Here is a 20313-nt window from a genome sequence, read left to right on the forward strand (position 1 = left end):
CCCTGTACCCACGACAAAAGTTCGGGTCTCCTTGGTTGCTTCAGTTCCCCAGACCTGAGTTCTTCCTGTACAGGTCGTCCTCAATTTACAACAGTTCCATTTAGTGACCGTTCAAAGCTACAGTGGCACTGAGAAAAGAGACTTATGACCATTTCTCACGCTTACGACCGTTGCAGCATCCCCAGGGTCATGTTATTTACATTCGGATGCTGGACAACTGACTCACACTTATGACGGTCGCAGTGTCTCAGGGTCACGTGGTTCCCTTTTGCGACCTTCCGACAAGCCGGTCAATGGGCAAAACAGATTCACTGAACGACTGTGTTACTAATTTAAGAACTGCGCCAATTCACTTAACCAAACGCAGCAAGAAAGGTCACAAAACGGGGCAAAACTCACAACAAACCTCTCGCTTAGCAACCTAAATCTTGGGCTCAATTTTGGTCGCCTGTACAGATCGTCCTTGATTTACAACCGCAGCCAGGCCCAGAAATTACGTTGCTAAGCAAGGCAGCGAAGCGAGTCGCACCTGATTGGACGAACCCTTTTTGCCGTGACGGTGAAGCGAATCGCTGTGGCTGTTGAGTGAATCGGGCGGTCGTTAAGCGAATCCAGCTTCCCCCATGCTGACTTTGCTTGTCGGAAGGAGGCCGGGAAGCTCACAAATGGTGGCTACGTGACCTGGGGAAGCTACAACGTTGTGAAGGTATATGCTGTTGCCAAGCTCTTGCAATGTTTGATTACGTGACCCTGGTCTAATTTGTTGCGCTGTAACATTTATTTATTTATTTTATTTTGTTGCATTTCTATGCCGCCCAACTCCCAAGGGACTCTGGGCGGCTTACAACAGAGAATAAAACAATGCAACAATATCCGATACAAAAGTTAAAAGAAGACATTAAAACGTTAAAACATCTCTCGAACTCATTGTTTACGCAGCTTCTCAAAGTAGCTTCTTCTTTTTTTTTTTTTTGGTCCAAGAGGCAATTGGATTTCCTTGGTTTTCCCTTGAAGACCTTTCGCTTCTCATCCAAGAAGCTGCTTAGTTGGGTGGCTGTGAAAATGTTTCATGGGGAAAATATACAACTATTAGAATTAGAATAACAGAGTTGGAAGGGGCCTTGGAGGTCTTCTAGTCCAACCCCCTGCTCAGACAGGAAAACCATATACCCGTGATGGCGAACCTATGGCACGCATGCCATAGGTGGCACGCGGAGTCATATCAGTGGGCACGTGAGCTCAGCCGGCCAGCCAATTTTTGGGCCTTGTGGGCCCACCGGAGGTCAGCAAATGGGGCGTTTCTGGCCTCCGGGGGTGGGGAAGGCTGTTTTTGCCCTCCCCAGGTTCCTAGAAAGCCTCTGGAGCCTGGGGAGGGCGAAAAACGGGCCTACCGGGCCCACTGGGCCATTGCGTGCCAAAAGCGGGGGGAGTGCGAGTGGGGTGCGTACACATGCACGGGGGGTGGGGCACATAGAATTATGGGGGTGGGCACGCGTGCTCACGATCCCCCCACGCTCCCTTTTGGCACGCGTTGGCAAAAAGGTTAGCCATCACTGCCCTATACCTTTTCAGACCAGTGACTGTCCAGCCTCTTAAAAATCTCCAGTGATGGAGCAACCACAACTTCTGGTGGCAAGGAGTTCCACTGATTGATTGTTCTAACTGTCAGGAAATTTACTTCTAGGTTACTTCTCTCCTTGATTGGTCCATCCTTTGCTTCTTGTCCTTCCCTCAGTAAGCAATTCACAGAAATGTAACTCTGGGGCCTTGGAGCCACCTGCAACCCCATCTTTGAATCCCAGATGATGTTAATTGTACAGGTAGTCCTCAACTTACGACCACAGTTGAGCCCAAAATTTCCATTGTCAAGTGAGACATTTTTAAAGTGAATTTTGCTCCATTTTACGACCTTTGCTCCATTTGTTAAGTTGTTATTTCTAGCAAGACTACCACATTCTGGAACGGCTTTGTTCCCTATGCCATCCGTCTGTCAAACTTGCAAGATTCGTTTTTCTCGCCATGTACATGTATGCCTCTGAACTAGACTGTGTTGTTTCTCTGTGTCATATAGTACATGTGGGTGTAGGCATAATTTTGTGTTTATTTATTTATTATGTCATGGTTACGTAGTGTATATTGGAGGTGGTGACCCTTTGAGAGCTGTATGCAACAAAATTTCATTTTAATGGATGCTGATTAGCGTGCATTTAAAGTGACAAAGTTATTCTAAGTCTAAGCGAATGGTTAAATTGGTGACTGGGTTGTTAAGTGAATCTGGCTTCCCCATGGACTTTGCTCGTGAGAAGGTCGCAAAAGGGGATGACGTGACCCCGGGACACTGCGACCGTCATAAATATGAGTCAGTCACTGAATTTTGATCACGTGATCACGCAGATGCTGCACAGGTCATAAGTGTGAAGACTGGTCCTAAGTCACTCTTTTCAGTCCTGTTGTAACTTTGAATGGTCACTTATCAAATGGTCGTAATTGGAGGAGTACCTGTGTCCTCTAATGGCCTTTCAGCATTGCAGCATTCAGAAAAAGGGGCCTTAACCTTGGTTTGGGGAGAGAGGAGATCCACACAAGATGTACATAAAAGTACATAAAGATTTCCTTGGGGTGTAAGCAGAGCGGGAAGGGCGAAGAAGGGGGAGACCAGCAATAGGTGGAGTTGCAGGGGGGGATCAGGTCTGGAGATTGGGAAAGGCCCCTCTGTGGCAGGGGGTCTCCAACCTTGGCAACTTTAAGACTTGTGGACTTCAACTCCCAGAGTTCCTCAGCCCCTGATCTAGGGGGTCACCAAGAGTCCAGAGTGACATGATGGCACGACCGATCAAAGCGAAGACTTTGAGAAGTCCATATTGTTGGCCAAAGGGGAAGGAAAGAGAAGAAGACGATGATCGGGGTCAGAAGAATAATTTGGGGTTCCAACTCAAAGTCGGGATTGCGTGGTAATAAATGAAATGAAATCCAGACAGCTGTGAGGAAAGGAGAAATATTTATGCCCAAAAGCAAAGGGGTTTGCCCAGGGTGGCAGCTGCAAAGGGTCTTGAGACTGGGGTACAGAGACACTGTTTTATAGGGGAGTTTGTCCCAGATGTGGAAGAACAGACACGTGATTCTAGGGCAGGGTTTCTCAACCTTGGAAGCTTTGAAGATGGGTGGACTTCAACTCCCAGAATCCCCCAGCCAGCACTGCTATTATTCAGCGCTCCGTTATTCTATTCTAGTTGCCCACCTCTGTCCTATGTGGTCACTCAGAGTTCAGCACTGACTTAACCAGCCAGCCAAAAACAGAACAAGGACCCAGGACCAAAAGACGGGAAATAAAGATGGGAAATAAAAGCTAATTTATACCCCATCTTTCTATGCTTTGCCACTCTTGTCAGTCCTCCTCCTTTGGCTCCTGTCCACCCACCACTGTCCTGCATTGCCTTTTATTCTTTAAACTAATTATCTCTCTCTTGCAATCCCTCCTTTCTCACTCCTTCCCTTCCTTGCAGCTCTCAATTAAGGCACTCCGTTCTCAGTCCCTCTCCGCTTATGGCCAGGCCACTGTCTCAACGGGCTACTTTTGAATTCCCTCTTGTTCCGCTCAGGTCCCATTTATTCTTGGCCCCATCCTTTGTTCTCTTCCGCCCCCTCCTAAGTAGCCTAATCCAACCACTGCATTCAGCTTTTCTCCCGACTCTCATTTGTGCGTAACAACACAGTCAAAAGCACACACACACACAAGGAGACACCGCTGGTTTTGCTTCTTTCAACCTCGGTTTATGAATGTCGGACATTGAATTTCCCACTTCCTTAAATATTCTGTCAAGGTACCCAATTTTTCTGCAGTTCTGTATAACACACGGTCATTCATTGAAGGCTGTCCTCCAGTTAAGACTGTAATGGAGCTTACCAAATTTCGATTGTTAAGTCGTAATGGTTGTAAAACAGGTCGGTCACGGGATTGATCTATTTTACCACATTTTTTGTGGCAGTCATTAAGTGAATGCCGTGGTCGTAAGTGAATATGATGGTTGTTAAGTGAAAGCTCTGGTCATTAAGTGAAACCAAATGATGTAGAAAAACGGAATTAAATGCTGTCGCAAAACAGGGTCCCATGATCCCAGGGTGTTGTAAATGGCTGTAAATGTGGCAGAGTTACCAAAGCGCGGTCATGTGTCTGTGGGGAGGTGACCATCAGAATTCCTGATCTGGCTCATAAGCCCCCTTTTCAGGTAAGACATAATACAGGTAGTCCTCGACTTATGACCACAAATGAGCCCAGAATTTATGTTGCTAAGTGAGAAATGTGTTAAAATTTGTTTGTCCCATTTTACGACTATCTGCCAGACATTTAAAATCTGATTTTAAAGAAGGGACATTGAGTTTAATCTCTTGCTCAAAAATGTTAACTCAATAACAACATATTAAATGTATGTGCCACTCAACCCCTAGCCACTCCAGGTGATTAAGCCATCTTTAAAAAAAAAAAAAAAAAAAAAAATACCCAGCAGGAAATTCCTGAGGCCTGGTGGGAAGCCCAGCTCATCCATTTTGAAGAAAAGTTTTAAATTAAAAAAAAACAAAACTTCTAGTTGTGCAAGTTGAGGCACTTCCCTGTGTCCCACCACCCACGACTGCTGTGGAGGACTAAGCCATTTGTCTGGGATGGTATACCGGTATAAGGATCCTGTGATGGGCAGAGGGGGGGTTGGACTAGAAGACCTCCAAGGTCCCTTCCAGCCCCAGATTTCGCTTGCATCCCAACAGCGATTGCCAGGAAACAATTGTCAGTATTGTGCCCAGTAAAGAAACAAAAAACAAAAACATGCTAGTGAAATGAATCTAAATTACGTTATGGAAGAAAAACACGCTCACTTTAGTGCCATGATAGTTTTGTTCTTTTCCTTTTGAAAGTAAACTAATATTTACAGGTACTCCTCAACGTACGACCACAATCGAGCCCAAAATTTATGTTGCTAAGTGAGTTTGCTCCATTTTACAACTTTTCCCACAGCCAGTGAATCCCTGCAGTTGTTAAGTTAGTGACACGGTTGTTAAGTGAATCCGACTTCCCCCTTGACTTGGCTTGTCCGAAAGTCATAAAAAGGGATCAGGGGACTCTGGAACATTGCAACTGTCATAAATGTGAGTCTGTTGCTAAGTCTCTGAATGTAAATCACACGGCTGTGGGGATGCTGCAAATATCACAAGTGTGAAAACCGGTCCTAAGTCACTTTTTTCAGTGCCGTTGTCACTAAATGAACTGTTGTAAGTTGAGGACTAGCTGTATATGTGTTTAGACCTCAAAGAAACTGTGATGCAAGGAAGTTTTCTTTTACAGAGAGCGGATTCCTCTTCCTTTCACCTGTTTATTTTGTTTCTTTAAGCATATTTGTCTGCTGCCACAATAAAAAAATGACAGTGGCCGACATGGGAAAATCCATAGAAAACAACCTCCCCACACCTAAAACAGCAACATTAAGAGAATAAAGAATGAAGGCAAAAACAATTCAAATTATGGGAAGCCCCTCTGAAACAGCTTGGCTTCAGAAGCCAGACTGTCTTGTTTCTCTGTGTCATATAATATATGTGGGTATATACATAAGGTTATATTTATTTTGTCATGTTATATGTAATGTATATTGGAGGTAGGGACCTTTTGAGAGCTATATGCGACGAAATTTCATTTTAATGTATGTGAATTCAAAGTGACAATAAAGTCATTCTAAGTTTCAAGCTTGTCCCAAAGGTGATTTTTTTCAGGAGGCAATTGGACTTTCTTCTTTTTTCTTTTGAAGACATTTCGCTTCTCATCCAAGAAGCTTCTTCAGCTCTGAGCAGACAGTGGGGAAGGGAAGGATTTATATTTCCTGCAGACAGCTGGTCATTTGCATCCTTTTAGAGGGTCCTTGAATCTTTCCCCATTATCCTGTCAGAGCTGAAGAAGAAGCTTGGATGAAATGTCTTCAAAGAAATAACAAAGTCCAGTTGTCGCTGTAATTCCTCTCAGCCAAGGCTTCTGGTAGCCAGCTGTTTATGATGTTACTCTCCCCACGTTCTTTTGCAATTATATTTGTATTTTGATCTGTGACCGCAAATAAAAGTTATAAAGTCCAGTTGCCTCCTGAAAAAAGCCCCTTTGGGACAACCATGACATGGAAGGCTGAGAATGTCTCTCTACAGACTTTTAAGTTTCAAGCTTGCAGAAAACTATTAGAGCTCCCTGGCCTCTCTGGTGCACATCTATGGAAATAATATGGATATTGGGGGATATATCCTCTGTCTTGATTCAAAGAGTCCCAGAAACAAAGGCAGCACAAGCACCAGTTCCACTGTGGAATGAAGAGTGAAGTGTGAGATTTTTCACGCTGCCACAGTAGGGACAAATGTAGAAGGATAAAAAAAAACAAACACCAACTTTGAAATGTGCCTCCGGTATGAAATACAGAGATATCCACGTCCAGTGTGTATATTCCGTAACTGCCTGCTCCTGGCCATAGTTTTGCTCTCAGGTGTGATGATCAAGGGCAGGTACACCTGTGAACATTGAAGGGGTTTGGTGCCTGGGCTCTGGGTGGCATCTTTCTGTTGGAACTTGCAGAGTTCTTGAGCTAAAGCTTTCCTTTTTTCTTCCTGGAGATTCTGCAGTTTTATTTCTTTCATGGATTTATTAGGCCAGCCAACTGCAACCCTGTGACCCTGGGCGGGTAAGACGACAAGACAACCGAGGCCATTGATTTCCCACATCCATAAAACAGCTGGAGATCTGATCGCGGTAGAAGAGAATGTCTGCTGCTCAGAGTTGAACTTGTGGGCTCCTTCTGAGCTTGGTGGTTTTTCTTGCAGGCGTTTCATGACCCAGCTGGGTGACATCATCAGCATAGTTGGCTCATGGAACGTCTGCGAGAGAAACCACCAACTCAAGAGAGCACCCAGGACTCCATAGGTCTATCTCAGTGTTTCTCAACCTTGGAAGCTTGAAGATGGGTGGACTTCAACTCCCAGAATCCCCCAGCCAGCAGCGCTGGCTGGGGGATTCTGGGAGTTGAAGTCCACCCATCTTCAAGCTTCCAAGGTTGAGAAACACTGGTCTATCTAATCGCCTGGTCCTGTGGATCTCTGCATTCGGTATGGTTCTGCCCACCCAAGGAGCAAAGAACTGTCAGACAGGTGTGCCAAAGGTTTTTTTTTTTTTTTCTTCAAAAGGCAACTCATCCAAGAAGCTTCTTCACTTGGAGGAGAAGCGAAACGTCTTCAAGGGAAAACAAAGTCTGGTTGCCTTTTGACAAAAATACCTTTGGGACAACCATGTCCTGGATGATGGAGAATCTCCACAGACCCTGTCAGAGAAGTGGGCTGCTAATACTATTAGGGCCCTATCCATTAGCATAATCCGAACAACCGCAAAAAAACAAAAACAGAACAACCACCACCCAACCCCAAATAAGCTGCCTGCTTTATTTTAAAAAAGGAAGAGCCGCTATTGAATCGATGTCCTTAAGAGAGAGATTTTCTTTCTCCATCATGATATTGGTGGTGGTAGTTTTTAACTCCTGAATATTCCAATCAGTCCATGAACTGGGTTTTAAGTCTTGTTTTTGACATGGAAACCTCTTATAGGGGCCAGAGGCTGACCAGTAAATGACTGTGTGATACTGTTGGCTTTGCCAACCCCTGATTGCTGAATCCCCTGGAGCATTTGGCCGAAATGAAGCTTTCTTAGTCTTCCTCCCTCCACTGACTCCACTGAAGTGGGAGAAAGGTTGGTGCCCAAACCAGCCTCCTCCCCTCCCCCCCCCCCACAAGAGCCCCGGTCGCCCTTTTCTTTGGCTTCAGCTGCTCTAGGAGATAAACCTCCTTTTGACCAGTCATGGCATGGCTGCAGGCTGATAACCTTTCGCCCGGCTCTGCTGCTTGGTGCCAGTCAGTCCTTGCAGCTGGCGTAGAAGTGGGAGCTGGCAGAAGGAGCTGGCTCAGGGACGCTTGTCTGGCTCTGTATCGGTAAAAGAGCCAGCTCCATTTGCCTGGATGGTGATTCTGTTTTTCCCCACTGGGTTCTTTTTCGTGATATTATACGGGTGGAGAAGCCCTGCTAATAGGTGGATTAGTTCTTTGAGGAGTCCTTGGTATCCTCTGAGCTGGGTGGTTTTCTTGCAGATAGTTCATTTCCCAAGCTAGTCATGAGTGCAAACCTCTTTTAGCTCTCTAAAACTCTCTCTTAACACTCTCTTTTAGCACTGAAGATGTTGCCTAGTTGGGTCATGAAACGTCTGCAAGAAAACCACCCAGCATAGAGAACACCAAGGACCCCACACTCCTCCTCTTCCTCTTCCTCTTCCTCTTCCTCTTCCTCTTCCTCTCCTCTCCTCTCCTCTCCTCTCCTCTCCTCCTCCTCCTCCTCCTCCTCCTCCTCCTCCTCCTCCTCCTCCTCCTCCTCCTCCTCCTTGCAAGCCCCACTGGCTTCTAGTACTGATGATGTTCCCTAGTTGGGTCATGAAACATTTGCAAGAAACTGACCAAGCTCAGAGAGCACCCAGTACCCCTCCGGAAGAGGTTCCAATTGGCACCTTTCCCCCTCAATCCTAAACTCCAAGCAGGAGTTCAGGCTCTTTGCTGGGAAATGGGACAACTACTCCCCATGGCCAACTCACCAAAAAGACAATTTAATAATTCAACTTAATTATTTAAAATCAGTAAAAATTATTTTAATTTTTGCCTTTAACATTTCATTCTGTCCCTCCTGCTGCATCCGTTCTTTCATTATTCTCTTCCACCATTTCTTTGATTTTAGCATAACTCTTGCCCCACGGCAAGCTGCCGGTGGCGAATTGTCGTGACATAGACCCCGCCAGAGGCCCCCTTTAAGAAGAGATTGGGCAACCATTTGTTTGAAATGCTACAGGGTTTCCTGCTAGAGCAGGTGGCTGGACTAGAAGACCTCCAAGGTCCCTCCCAACTCTATTATTCTGTTCTAGTCCCTTTCTGCTGCTCCAGAGGTGGGGCTGATGGTGGCCTCCTCTGGAGAGTCAAGTGCATGAGTGAGAAGTGGACCAGGCAAGCTGGTGGGTCCAGGAAAGGCTGCCCAAGGGGGCTTCTTCCCCAACCCCCTCAGCCCCCAGCTTTGAAGAGGCGGGGCCAAAAACCCGAGGCTCACCCAAACAGCAACGAAGCGTTGTGGTCAGAACAGGGGAAGGAGGATCTATGGGAAGAAGGCCAGGTGGGCAGGATTATTCATAGAAAGGCAGGCAGGGAGAGAGGGTCAGGCTGACCCAGTACAGAGCTTCAGGCACTGTCCCAAAGCAAAGCCAGCATAAATATAGACCAAAAGGAGGGGACATTTGAACTGTGGGCTGCTCCGTGCTCTGTGAGCTGGGTTCTTTTCTTGCAGACGTTTCATGACCCAACTAGGCAACATCATCAGGGCTAGAAGGGAACGGGGAAGAGGATGACTGTGAAGTCCTTGGTGCTTTCTGAGTTGGTGGTTTTCTTGCAGACATTTCATTACCCAACCGGGTAACGTTGAGGGGCTTGCAGAGAGGAGGAGGGGTGAGACTAGCACTGAGGGTCTTCCCTAGGGCCTCATGAAACGCCTGGAAAGAAACGGCCAAGTTCAAAGGGCAATAAGGAGCCCCCAACCCTCCTCCTCCTCCTCCTCCTCCTCCTCCTCCTCCTCTTCCTCCTCCCCCCCACCCTCCCTTCTAGCAGTAAAGATGTTATCTAGTTGCGTAAATAAGCTCAGAGAGCACCAAGGCCCTGAGCAACAAATATCAGTTCTTTGCTGCACAACCTGCCCCGTGGGGTAGTCTGAAGAGTTGGCTGATCTAGATAGTTCTAGATATAACGCACCCAGTTTCTGTGTTAAATAATAGTTTTGGTAGAGGCCTCCTTTCCGGAACGCAGCATTCGGTCCTGACGCCTCAAAGCCTCTGCTCTGCTCCGGGCCCAGGGCTCCTTGTGGGCGATGCTTGCGTTGAGGGAGGAGGCTGGCACTCTGGACTTTCAGGGCCTTAAATGTGGCCAGCGGGGCCTGGCAAGGACCAGTCCGGTTCTTCTGACCTCCTTGAGCTGAGCCGGTCAAGCCTAAAAGGGAAGCCAAGAGGGGCCGCTGCTTGAAGTTTCTCTCTCTTGCTCTGCCAGTGGGATGGGTGGCATTTTGGAAAACCTTCGGTGGGTTTTTTGCCACTGGCCACAAAGGGCTGTGGGGGTTTGGTGCAGCCTGCCGGGTGTGTTGCTTGCAATGGTTGTCCCGGATTTTTCCTTAAGATGCTTTTACTGGTAGTCCTCGACTTGGCGACCACAATTGAGCCCAGAATTTCCATCGCTAAGCGAGACAGTTGCTAAGTGAGTTTTTGACAGCGCTGTTCAGTGAATCACCGCAGTTATTAAGTTGGTAACACGGTTATTAAGTGAATCTGGCTTTCCCCATTGACCTTTCTCGCCAGAAGGTCTCCAGAGGGGACCACAGGACACCAGGGACACTGCAACCGTCATAAATATGAGTCGTTGTCAAGCGGCTGAATTTTGATCACGTGACTGTGGGGCTGCTGCAACGGCTGTAAGTGTGAAAACTGGTCATAACTCATTTTTTCCACTTCTGTTGTAACTTTGACTGGTCACTAAATGAATGGCTGTAAGTTGAGGACTACCTGTACGAGAGTAAAGGGAACAAGCTTTCTGCTATTTTATTTTATTTTATTTTATTTTATTTTATTTTATTTTATTTTATTTTATTTTATTTTATTATTTTATTTTATTTTATTTTATTTTTTATGCCAGCTGTCAGAAATGGCGTAGGGTCTGCTTGGGTGGGGGGGTTGGACTAGATGACCTACAAGGTCCCTTCCAACTCTATTAATCCTGTTATATCGGTTACATCTGTTATATCTGTTTTATTCATTCATTCATTCATTCATTTATCGTAAAATGTATTAGCTGCCCATCTTGCCACTCTTGTGGGCCAACCAAGAGGCTTTAGCCAGGCCCTCCTCAGTTGGGGGTTTCGGCTGGATTGCCACTCTGCCCTGCCGAGCTGGTGCTGAGCTCCTCCTCCGCTTGAATGGCCTCCTTGTGAATTCACAACACCAGTCCTGTCGGCCCCCCGCAGTGGCTCCCCTGCAGCTCTCTCTCTCTCTCTCTCTCTCCTTTAGGGTGCTGAAGAGCAGCCCCTCTTCCCCCCCCCCCTTTGTCTGTTAACCTGCTTTTGGTCGGCTTTTAAAAGATTTTTAACACTGTGTGTGTCCGTCTTACAAAGAGCGGCCGCTGTCGAAAGAACGCAGCCCAGATGCTGCAATTCCCACGCTCCAGCCACAAGCACAGCAAAGAAAGGGCCGCTTCTCCCTACCTGGAGCTCCAATATGTTATTTTTTTTAAAGAAGGTCAGGAATAATCCAAGGCTTTGCTTTAACAAAAAAGGCAAAAAAGGCAGAGAGAGACGATTTGTAGCTCAGGGTTGAACGGTGGGGTCCCTTGTGCTCTCTGAGCTTGATAGTTTTCTTGCAGACGTTTCATGACCCAACTAGGTAACAACGTCAGTGCTTGAAGGGAGTGGGGTTTTGGAAAGGAGGATGTGGAGGAGGAAGAGGAGGAGGACTGTGGGGTCCCTTGTGCTCTCTGAGCTTGGCTGTTTTCTTGCAGACGTTTCATGACCCAACTGGGGAACATCATCAGTGATAGGAGGGAGTGGCATTTGTGGGGAGGAAGAGGAGGAGGATGGTGGGGTCCTCGGTGCTCTCTGAGCTCGATGGTTTTCTTGCAGACATTTCATGACCCAACTGGGGAACATCATCAGTGCTAGTAAGGAGTGTGATTTGCTGTCAATTTATATTCTAGTGGCTTGCCTGCCTCTGTCGGTGGGGGTGGTCTTAGATATTCTTTTGATGGGCTCTTTGGCAGTTTCTTGATTGGGATATTGTTGACTTGATTGTTGGTCTGAAGTTGACCTTGGAGTTACCGTATTTTTCAGAGTATAAGGCACACCTACCTTTTTTGGGGAGGAAAACAAGAAAAAAAATCTGCCTCTGCCTCCCAGCAATTTGCCTCCTTGCAGCAAACTGCAAAATGGGTTGCACAGAGGCGCCAATAGGCAATGGCAGTCCCTGCAGCCTGAAACAGCTGATGGTCGGGAGGCCGATCCAAGGACAATCAGCTGCTTGTGCTAATCAGATTGTGCTGAAGCTGAAATGGGCTATTTGCTGCAAGGAGGTAAATCGCTGGGAGGCAGAGGCCAAAGGGTGGGGGGCCAGCGGGTGGGCAGGGCTACATTCGTGGTATAAGACGCACCCAAATTTTCACCCTCTTTTAGGGGGGAAAAACTGCATCTTATATTCCGAAAAATACCGTAATCTGTGCTGATCTGAGCGCTGGCGGGGAGGTGCTGGGGTCTTTTTCTCCTCTTTTGGCCTCTGCATAGTCTATAGACGTTGTTAATGTCTATGTGTCTGTTGATGGCTGATTTGTCAGAGGGCCAGGCTTCTAGAAATTCCATGGCGTTTTTTGGGTTAGGACCCTTCAGTGGTAATGTTAGAATAACAGAGTTGGAAGGCACCTTGGAGGTCTTCCAGTCCAACCCCCTGCTTGAACAAGAGACCCTATGCCATTCTGGACAAATGTCTTTTCTTAAAACCCTCCAGTGATGGAGCACCCACAACTTCTGGTGGCAAGGTGTTCCACTGGTTAATTATTCTCACTGTCAGGAAATTTCTTCTGAGTTCCAGATTGTTTCTCTCCTTGATTAGTTTCCACCCGTTGCTTCTTGTCCTGCCTTCAGAGGCTTTGGAGAAGAGGTGGACCCCCTCCTCTCTGTGGCGGCCCTCAAACAGTGGAAGACTGCTATTATGTCTCCCCTAGTCCTTCTCTTTGTTAGACTATACCCAAATCCTACGTTTTAGCCCCCAGCCCTCTAATCCTCTTGGTTGCTCTTCTCTGCCCTCGTTCCAGAGTCTTAACATCGTTTTTATATTGTGGCGACCAAACCTGGATGCAGGATTCCAAGGATGGTCTTAGCAAAGTATTAAAAAATGGTGCTATCACTTTTTGTAATCTTGATTCTATCTCTCTGTTGATGCAGCTGGCCAAACACACATACACACACACACACACACACACAAGGATCTGGCTGGGGAATTCTGGGAGTTGAAGTCCAAACCTCTTATTAAATTTGAGTTAGGATATCGAGACACGGTCAGTTAATAGTCATTCCCCCACCCACCCTCAAGGAAAAAAAAAATTACGGACACCGACTGGGTGACCTTCTTTGTGGCAGCCCCCACCCTCTTTAAGATGCCCTCCCCCCCCTCCCTGCATGGTTCCTATCCTGCTTGGGTTCAGAAACAAACAAAATTTCTCGTATTCCAGGGGCCTTTTGGTTTCATTGCAAGTGGCCCTCAGAGGTGGTATAGGGGTTTTTTAAGCGAGTTGTTAAATGAATCGTGTTGTCATTAAGCGAATCTGGCTTCCCCCATTGCCTTTGCTTGTTGGAAGCTGGCTGACACAGTTGCAGACGGGGATCCTGTGACACCGCAGCCATCGTAAATACCTGCAGCGTTGCCAAGCGAGCACCTGAATTCTGATTATATGTCACCCTTGGGATGCCGCAATGGTTGTACCTGTGAGGAGTATTTGTAAATCACTTTTGTCCCCTGTTGCTATTGTAACTTTGAAAGGTCAGTAAATGAATGATTGCAAACTGAAGGACAACCCGCCGTTCTCATAATTGTGGTTTTAAAAATTCGTGTTCGCAGATTTGGGGAGCATATAAATATCGTAAATAAATAAATACTGTTATGACATCTGGTTATCTTTTTTAGTTCTTGACTCTCTGTAGTGGCACTCCAACTGCAGCAGATCACATTCTCAGACAGATTTGCCATTCCCTTCGGAGACCTTGCTTAAATCAAAGCCACAAGGCAGTCTGTTTATGAGATTATTTTTCTGTCCCCTCAATGTGGATGCATTCTAGGCCCTCTCCTTTATCAGATTCCAGGCAGGAGATCAATACGCCATGGTGTATATACACATATATGGGGTGTGTATGTGTGTGTGTGTGTGTATCCCAGCTTCCAAACACATGCAAATACGAAAATCTGAGGGGTGGTTCCAATGCCACGTTATCTAAATATTGTTTTTCTCTTTCCTTTGCCAGCCAAATCAAGTAGGAAACTGACTTTCCTATACTTGGCGAACGATGTCATCCAGAACAGTAAAAAGAAGGGACCCGAGTTTACAAAGGAATTTGAATCGGTGCTCGTGGATGCTTTTTCACACGTGGCCAGGTAGGTACAACGCCTTCTTTCCTTGTCTGTTCTGTGTATTTTTTTCCAAGAGGCAACTTTTTCTTTGAAGACGTTTCGCTTCTCATCCAAGCAGCTTCTTCAGCTCTGACTGGATGGTGGAGAAATGGAAGGATTTATATTCCTTGCAGACAGCTGGTCATTGGCATTCTTTTTAAGAGGGTCGTTGAAGCACTTGGAGGTTTACCTGTGTCTTCAGGGTCACCTGAGTGATGCAAATGGTTCCTGTAGTCTGCAATTTTTTCCTCTGGAAATCCATTCCTCCTCCCACACCATTCAAAGGATGTTCATTCCAAATTGTATAGCTAAAAGTCTGTAGAGATTCTCCGTCATCCAAGTCACGGTTGTCCCAAAGGTGCTTTTTTTCTTGTTTTTCCTTCTTTTGAAGACATTTCACTTCTCATCCAAGAAGCTTCTTCAGCTCTGACTGAATGGTGGGGAAGGGAAGGATTTATGCTCCTTGCAGGCAGCTGGTCATTGGCATCCTTTTAGAGGGTCCTTGAGGCCACTCGGAAGTTTATCTGTGTCCTCAGGGTCACCTGAGTGGTGCAAATGGGTGTGGAGCCTTCTTGGCTGCAGGCTGTTTTCTATCCTGTGTCTCCTCACTGTTGAAGACATCCCCACCATCCAGTCAGAACTGAAGAAGCTTCTTGGATGAGAAGCGAAACATCTTCAAAGAAAAACAAGAAAGTCCAGTTGCCTCCTGAAAAAAAGCCCAGTGTGTGTTTGTGTACTTGCGTGCGCGCATGTAAGTGGTCTTGCTCTGTTTCTCGTGGCATCTGCCACCTTTTGTCAGACTGCAATGACAGTGTAAGATGGCAGGTTTTGGTGTGTGTGTGTGTGTGTGTGTGTATGGGAGTGGGTGTGCTCTCTGCACAGGATCTCACAAAATGCACCTGACTAGAGGAAAATGGGAGGCATTGCCTCTGAGTGACAGCAGGGGAAGTTCAGCAGTCATGTTAGAAAGGATGCCTTCCCAGAAATAGTGGCGGAAGCTTGGAAGCCCCTTCTTCCAGTCCAGGTAACAGAATAACAGGGTTGGAAGGGACCTTGGAGGTCTTCTAGTCCAACCCCCTGCTCAGACAGGAGAGACCCTGTACCACTTCAGACAAGAGGTAGTGAGTCAGTCGTCAGTAACTCAGTTTAAACCAGGGGTCCTCAAACTTTTTAAACGGGGGGCCAATTCACGGTCCCTCAGACTGTTGGGGGGGCCAGACCAGCTGGGTGGGCGTGGCTAGGTGGTCATCTGACTGGGTGGATGTAGATAGGTGGTCATGTGACTGGGTGGGCGTGGCCAATTTACAGTCCAAACAATACACACAAATTAAACTTTAATTTGTTATGCTCCTGAGGGTGGAAAGCAGGTTAGTGAAGGGATGTGGCTGCCTTGGGGTGTGTATGAGGGATTTCTGTTTGTGTGTGTGTCCCCCTCCCCCCACCCCCTCTCGGCTGGGGAGGCCAAACCTGGGCTCGTTTTTGGCCACCCGAGGCCTCCAGAAGGTGGGTGGGGGCCGGCAGGTAGACGGGGTGATGTGGGCAGGGCAGCCTCGTGGTCCAGCACAGGCCAGATTAATGGCTTCAGCGGGCCACATCTGACCCGCAGGCCATAGTTTGAGGACCCCTGGTTTAAACATACACTGGTACCTCAGATCTCATGGTTAATTAATTCCGGAAGGCGCGATGAATACCAAAAACGATTAGTACCAATCAGATTTTTCCCATTAGGAATAATGTAGTGAGTCATGAAACAAGTTCTAGCTTGTGCTTTGAGTATCAAACAAACGATGGGCACCAGGACAACATTTTCATGTGAAAAAGGAATTGAGTACCAAATTCGATGAGTTTCAAAGCAGTTGAGCCCCAAGGTACCACTGTACTTGTGTGTACTTGGGATAAACACTTGTCCAGTAGGTAACAATTTTTTTTTTAAATTAGAAGTAAAAAATTCAAACAGCAGACTTCATGGACCACTAGGTCTTTTTCTGCCATTTTGTTTCCCATCTTTCTATGTTTTCTACATTTTAGATTAAAGCCCTTTTCCTTCCCAACTTCAATTAAGTGCAAGTGGTTAAGGTGCTGGCCTAGAAACCAGGAGACGGTGAGCAGGGTGGATTTGATTTAAATCGAGTTGATTTAAATCACAATTTAAATCATGATTTAAATCACTAGTAAAAAGGCTTGATTTAAATCAACTCGATTTAAATCACAATTTTTAAAGAGCAACTGTCATCTCTGCTACTCCTTTGACCCACTGTTGACTCACCGATAGTCCCAGTGTTGCAGAATATACAGCCTTGTGCTACATAACTAAGCTCCATTTCATGCTGAATAAACTCAATTATTTATGTATCTTAAATAGAAAACTATCTTACCATAGATTTTTACCCCCAAAGTTTTTTATTAAAATAAATTGGATAAAAATCAAAAAAATCTGATTTAAATAAAAAAAAATCTGATTTTTTTTTTTGATTTTTTTAAAAAAATTATTGATTTTTATTCACCCTGACGGTGAGTTCTAGTTCTGCCTTAGGCATGAAAGCCAATTGGATGACTTTGAGCCAGCTACCAGGAGATAGGGAGTTCTAGTTCTGCCTTAGGCATGAAAGCCAGCTGGGTGACTTTGGACCAATCACCAGGAGAAGTCCAGTTTTAGGCATGAAAGCCAATTGGGTGACTTTGAGCCAATCACCAGGAGACGATGAGTTTCACTCCCCGCCTTTAAGCATCCAAGCCAGCTGGCTGATTTTGGGCCAGTCACCAGGAGAGGGTGAGTTCTAGTTTAGATGGTGAGTGACTGCATCCCAGTTGCAATTCTTTTCCTGGGAACGGCGCAGTGGGCCGCTGCCCGTTCAGACGATGTCACGGAGTATTTATAGCTTCATTCTTTGTGATGCAAAGCAATCCATGTGACAAATTGCAAGAGAGAAGGGGGAAAAACATTTATTTGACGGAGGGAAAATAAGAATCCACTGGAAGACAACAAATCAACAACGCAGCTGCTAAAGCCTCTCATGCCCACACAATGGCCAGGTGTCACGAAAGGCCTTGCTTCACACAACCTTGCTTTGATTTCCTGGCGTTTCCCCTTTCCAGATATTTTCAGATCCCAGCAAATTTGCCTCCTCCTCCTCCTCCTCCTTGGAGAATCCAAAACAACGGCCAGCCGGCTGGCAGCGCCAATAATCCCCTTTAAAAATATCCGTACTCCTCCTTCAGATCCCAGTTGGCAGTTTTGTGTAGTTGTTAGTTATTCCGCACGCCTCGGTTGTATCTGAACAGGCTTTTAAGTGAGGTCAGCATCCCAAGTGTTGGGGATTTATCAGATATTTTTCTTTTTTTTCCTTCTCTCTCTCTCTCTCTCTCTCCTCTCCAGATTGTCTTTCTGCTTGGCTCGTTCCATCTGTCACTGGGTGACTGTTCCCTCACTGTGGGGCAAGCTATAAACCGAGCGCTCCGTGTTCTTTCCTGGCAGCTAATATATTACGAGCTAGTTAAAGACTGTGTGACATTATTTAGAGAAGGCCTTCCGCCTTCAAGAAGGATGCTATCTAGAGCACAGAGGGAAAAAAGATTAGGAAAAGCAGGTTCTGGAAGGTGCTTCCCCAAGTGGGCGCCCTCCAGATGGGTGTGAATGGCAGGCCACTTGGACTGAGGACGGACGTTGCCCGAGGCATCGGGAAGAGTCTGGGGTGGGGAAGTGGGCTGCACATTTACAGTCGGTCCTCGACTTACGGCCACAATGGAGCCCAAAATTGCTGCTGCTAAACGAGACATTTGTTGAGTGAGCTTAGCCCCATTTTACAGAGATTTCCTCCCATATTTTTCATGAGCCCCTGCAGTTGTTAAGTTAGCAACACGGTTGTTAAGTAAATCTCTTCAGTTGTTAAGTGAACAATGGGCCTGGTGGCTCAGCAGACTGATAGCATTGTGATTAACACCAGCTGTCTGCAATTACTGTAAGTTCGAATCTCTCCAAGGCTCAAGGTCGACTCAGCCTTCCATCCTTTCTAAGGTAGGTAAAATGAGGACCCGGATTGTGGGGGCAATAAGCTGATTTTGTATAAATATACAAAGAGGATGAAGGCTATTGTTTAACGCATTGTAAGCCGCCCTGAGTCTCCGGAGAAGGGCGGCATATAAATCAAATTAAAAAAAAAAAAAAAAAGTGAGTCACACGGTTGTTAAGTGAAATTCAGCTTCCCCGTTGACTTTGCTTGTCCGAAGGTTGCAAAAGGGGATCACGTGATCCCCGGAACACAGCAACCGTCGTAACTGTGAGTCAGTTGCTAAGCGTCTGAATTTTGATCACGTGGCCACCGGGATGCTGCAACGGTCGTAAGTGTGAAAAACAGTCCTAAGTCCCTTTTTTCAGTGCCGTTGTAACTTTGAACGGTCACTAAACGAACCGTTGTAGGTCGAGGGCTACCTGTATTTAATTTCTTTCTCAGCTGATTAGAGAGCCTTGCACTTTTGAAAGCCCTGATTCTTTTAAAAAAGCCAGACGTCTGTCAATCCTAGCAGGTGTCCATATGCGAAATGCACAGCATTTTAATTTATGTTCATTTAGTGACCATTTGAAGTTACAACGGCACTCAAAAAAGTGACTTAGGACCAGTTTTCACACTTAATGACCATTGCAACATGATCACAATGGGGTGTGTGTGTGTCACGTGTTCGAAATTCTGACTCCTGGCAACTGACTCGTATTTACGGCGGTCACAGTGTCCCGGAGTCACGTGATCCCCTTTTGTGACCTCCTGACAAGCAAAGTCAGTGGGGAAGCCAAGCTCACTTAATAACCGTGTTACTAATTTAAGAACTGCGGTGATTCACTTAACAAACGTGGCGGGAAAAGTCGTAAAATGGGGGCAAAACTCGCTTTTCTCACTTAGCAAGAGGCTCCATTATAGCCGTAAACCGAGGAGTACCTCTATGCTGAATTTGTCATACACTAAATCAGGGGTGGGCAAATGTGGCCCTTTGATAACCTGTGGACTTCAACTCCCAGAATTGACAGCTTGGCTGTCTCAGGGATTCTGGGAGTTGAAGTCCACAGGTTGTCAAAGGGCCACATTTGTCCACCCCTGCACTAAATAAAGGAATAAAAGCAGGTGTACAAAGGCCACTCCTCTTGGCTGGCGGAGACTTCCTAGCCGCTGTGCCCCTCACCAGGGTGTCAGGGTTCCAAGGAATACACCCGTAGCACACGGAACTCCGAGATCTTATTGGCACAGGCTGGTGAAAGCCGACTCTAAAGGTTCCCACGGTTTTTACCTAATTAAAAGTAAAAGTTTTCCTCCCCTTCCCCAAACAATCAGTCCCACGGTCCAATCAAGGTGCCGTCCGGTTGTTTGGAAACTTCACTCCTTGAAACTTCAGCCACCTGTGGGAATGTCCTTGGTTCTCAGGGGAAAACTATTTTGCTTTGGCTACAAAATCCCAGCTCTCCCTTATTCCGCCCTCCCTCCCTCCCTCTCCCTCAGCTCCAGTGTGGCAACCCTGAAGCCTCCAAGATGGCCTCGGTCAGGCCAGCTTCAGAGTTGACAAAGGGTGTGGAAGATGAGCAGAATAGGCACCCACACCCTTGGCCGTGGTGGTGGTGTCGGACTAGAAGACTTCCAAGGTCCCTTCCAGCCCTAGGAGTCTATGGTGCCCCTTGCCACAGGCATCCCCGTTTCCTGTTCCTGCTTTTTAAGCTTTGCCCTTTCCCCCCCATCTTCCAGGGAGGCAGACGAGGGATGCAAGAAGCCCTTGGAACGGCTGCTGAACATCTGGCAGGAGAGGAGCGTGTATGGCGGGGAGTTCATACAGCAGCTGAAACTGTCCATGGAGGACTCCAATAGCCCCCAACCCAAAGGTAGGTCGAGAGTTTTTTCCTCCGGTGGGACCGGTCTATCAGGGCGACCTGGTCCACTTCCGCTTTCGCCTTTCAGTGACAGTGTTTGCTTCCGTGACAAACTATTTTTGGGTTGAATTTATATTTACCGATAAAGAAATAAAAGGAGACTAGTATATTGATCTCTTTCAAGCT

The 20313-nt window shown here is 46.6% G+C and overlaps 1 protein-coding gene across 2 annotated transcripts in view; it reads left to right on the forward strand.

Moving 5' to 3' along the window:
• RPRD1B (regulation of nuclear pre-mRNA domain containing 1B) overlaps nt 1–20313 on the forward strand; it is a 43865-nt gene that overhangs the window by 805 nt on the left and 22747 nt on the right. For both annotated transcript variants that reach the window (XM_034419405.3, XM_034419406.3), the window contains exons 2-3: nt 14135–14264; nt 20006–20139. In XM_034419405.3, coding sequence (XP_034275296.1) covers nt 14135–14264; nt 20006–20139 — 264 coding nt within the window. The remainder of the gene's footprint in view (nt 1–14134; nt 14265–20005; nt 20140–20313) is intronic.

Source organism: Pantherophis guttatus, chromosome 3 (assembly GCF_059756535.1).
Source record: "Pantherophis guttatus breed Tessera chromosome 3, ASM5975653v1, whole genome shotgun sequence".
NCBI lineage: Eukaryota > Metazoa > Chordata > Lepidosauria > Squamata > Colubridae > Pantherophis > Pantherophis guttatus.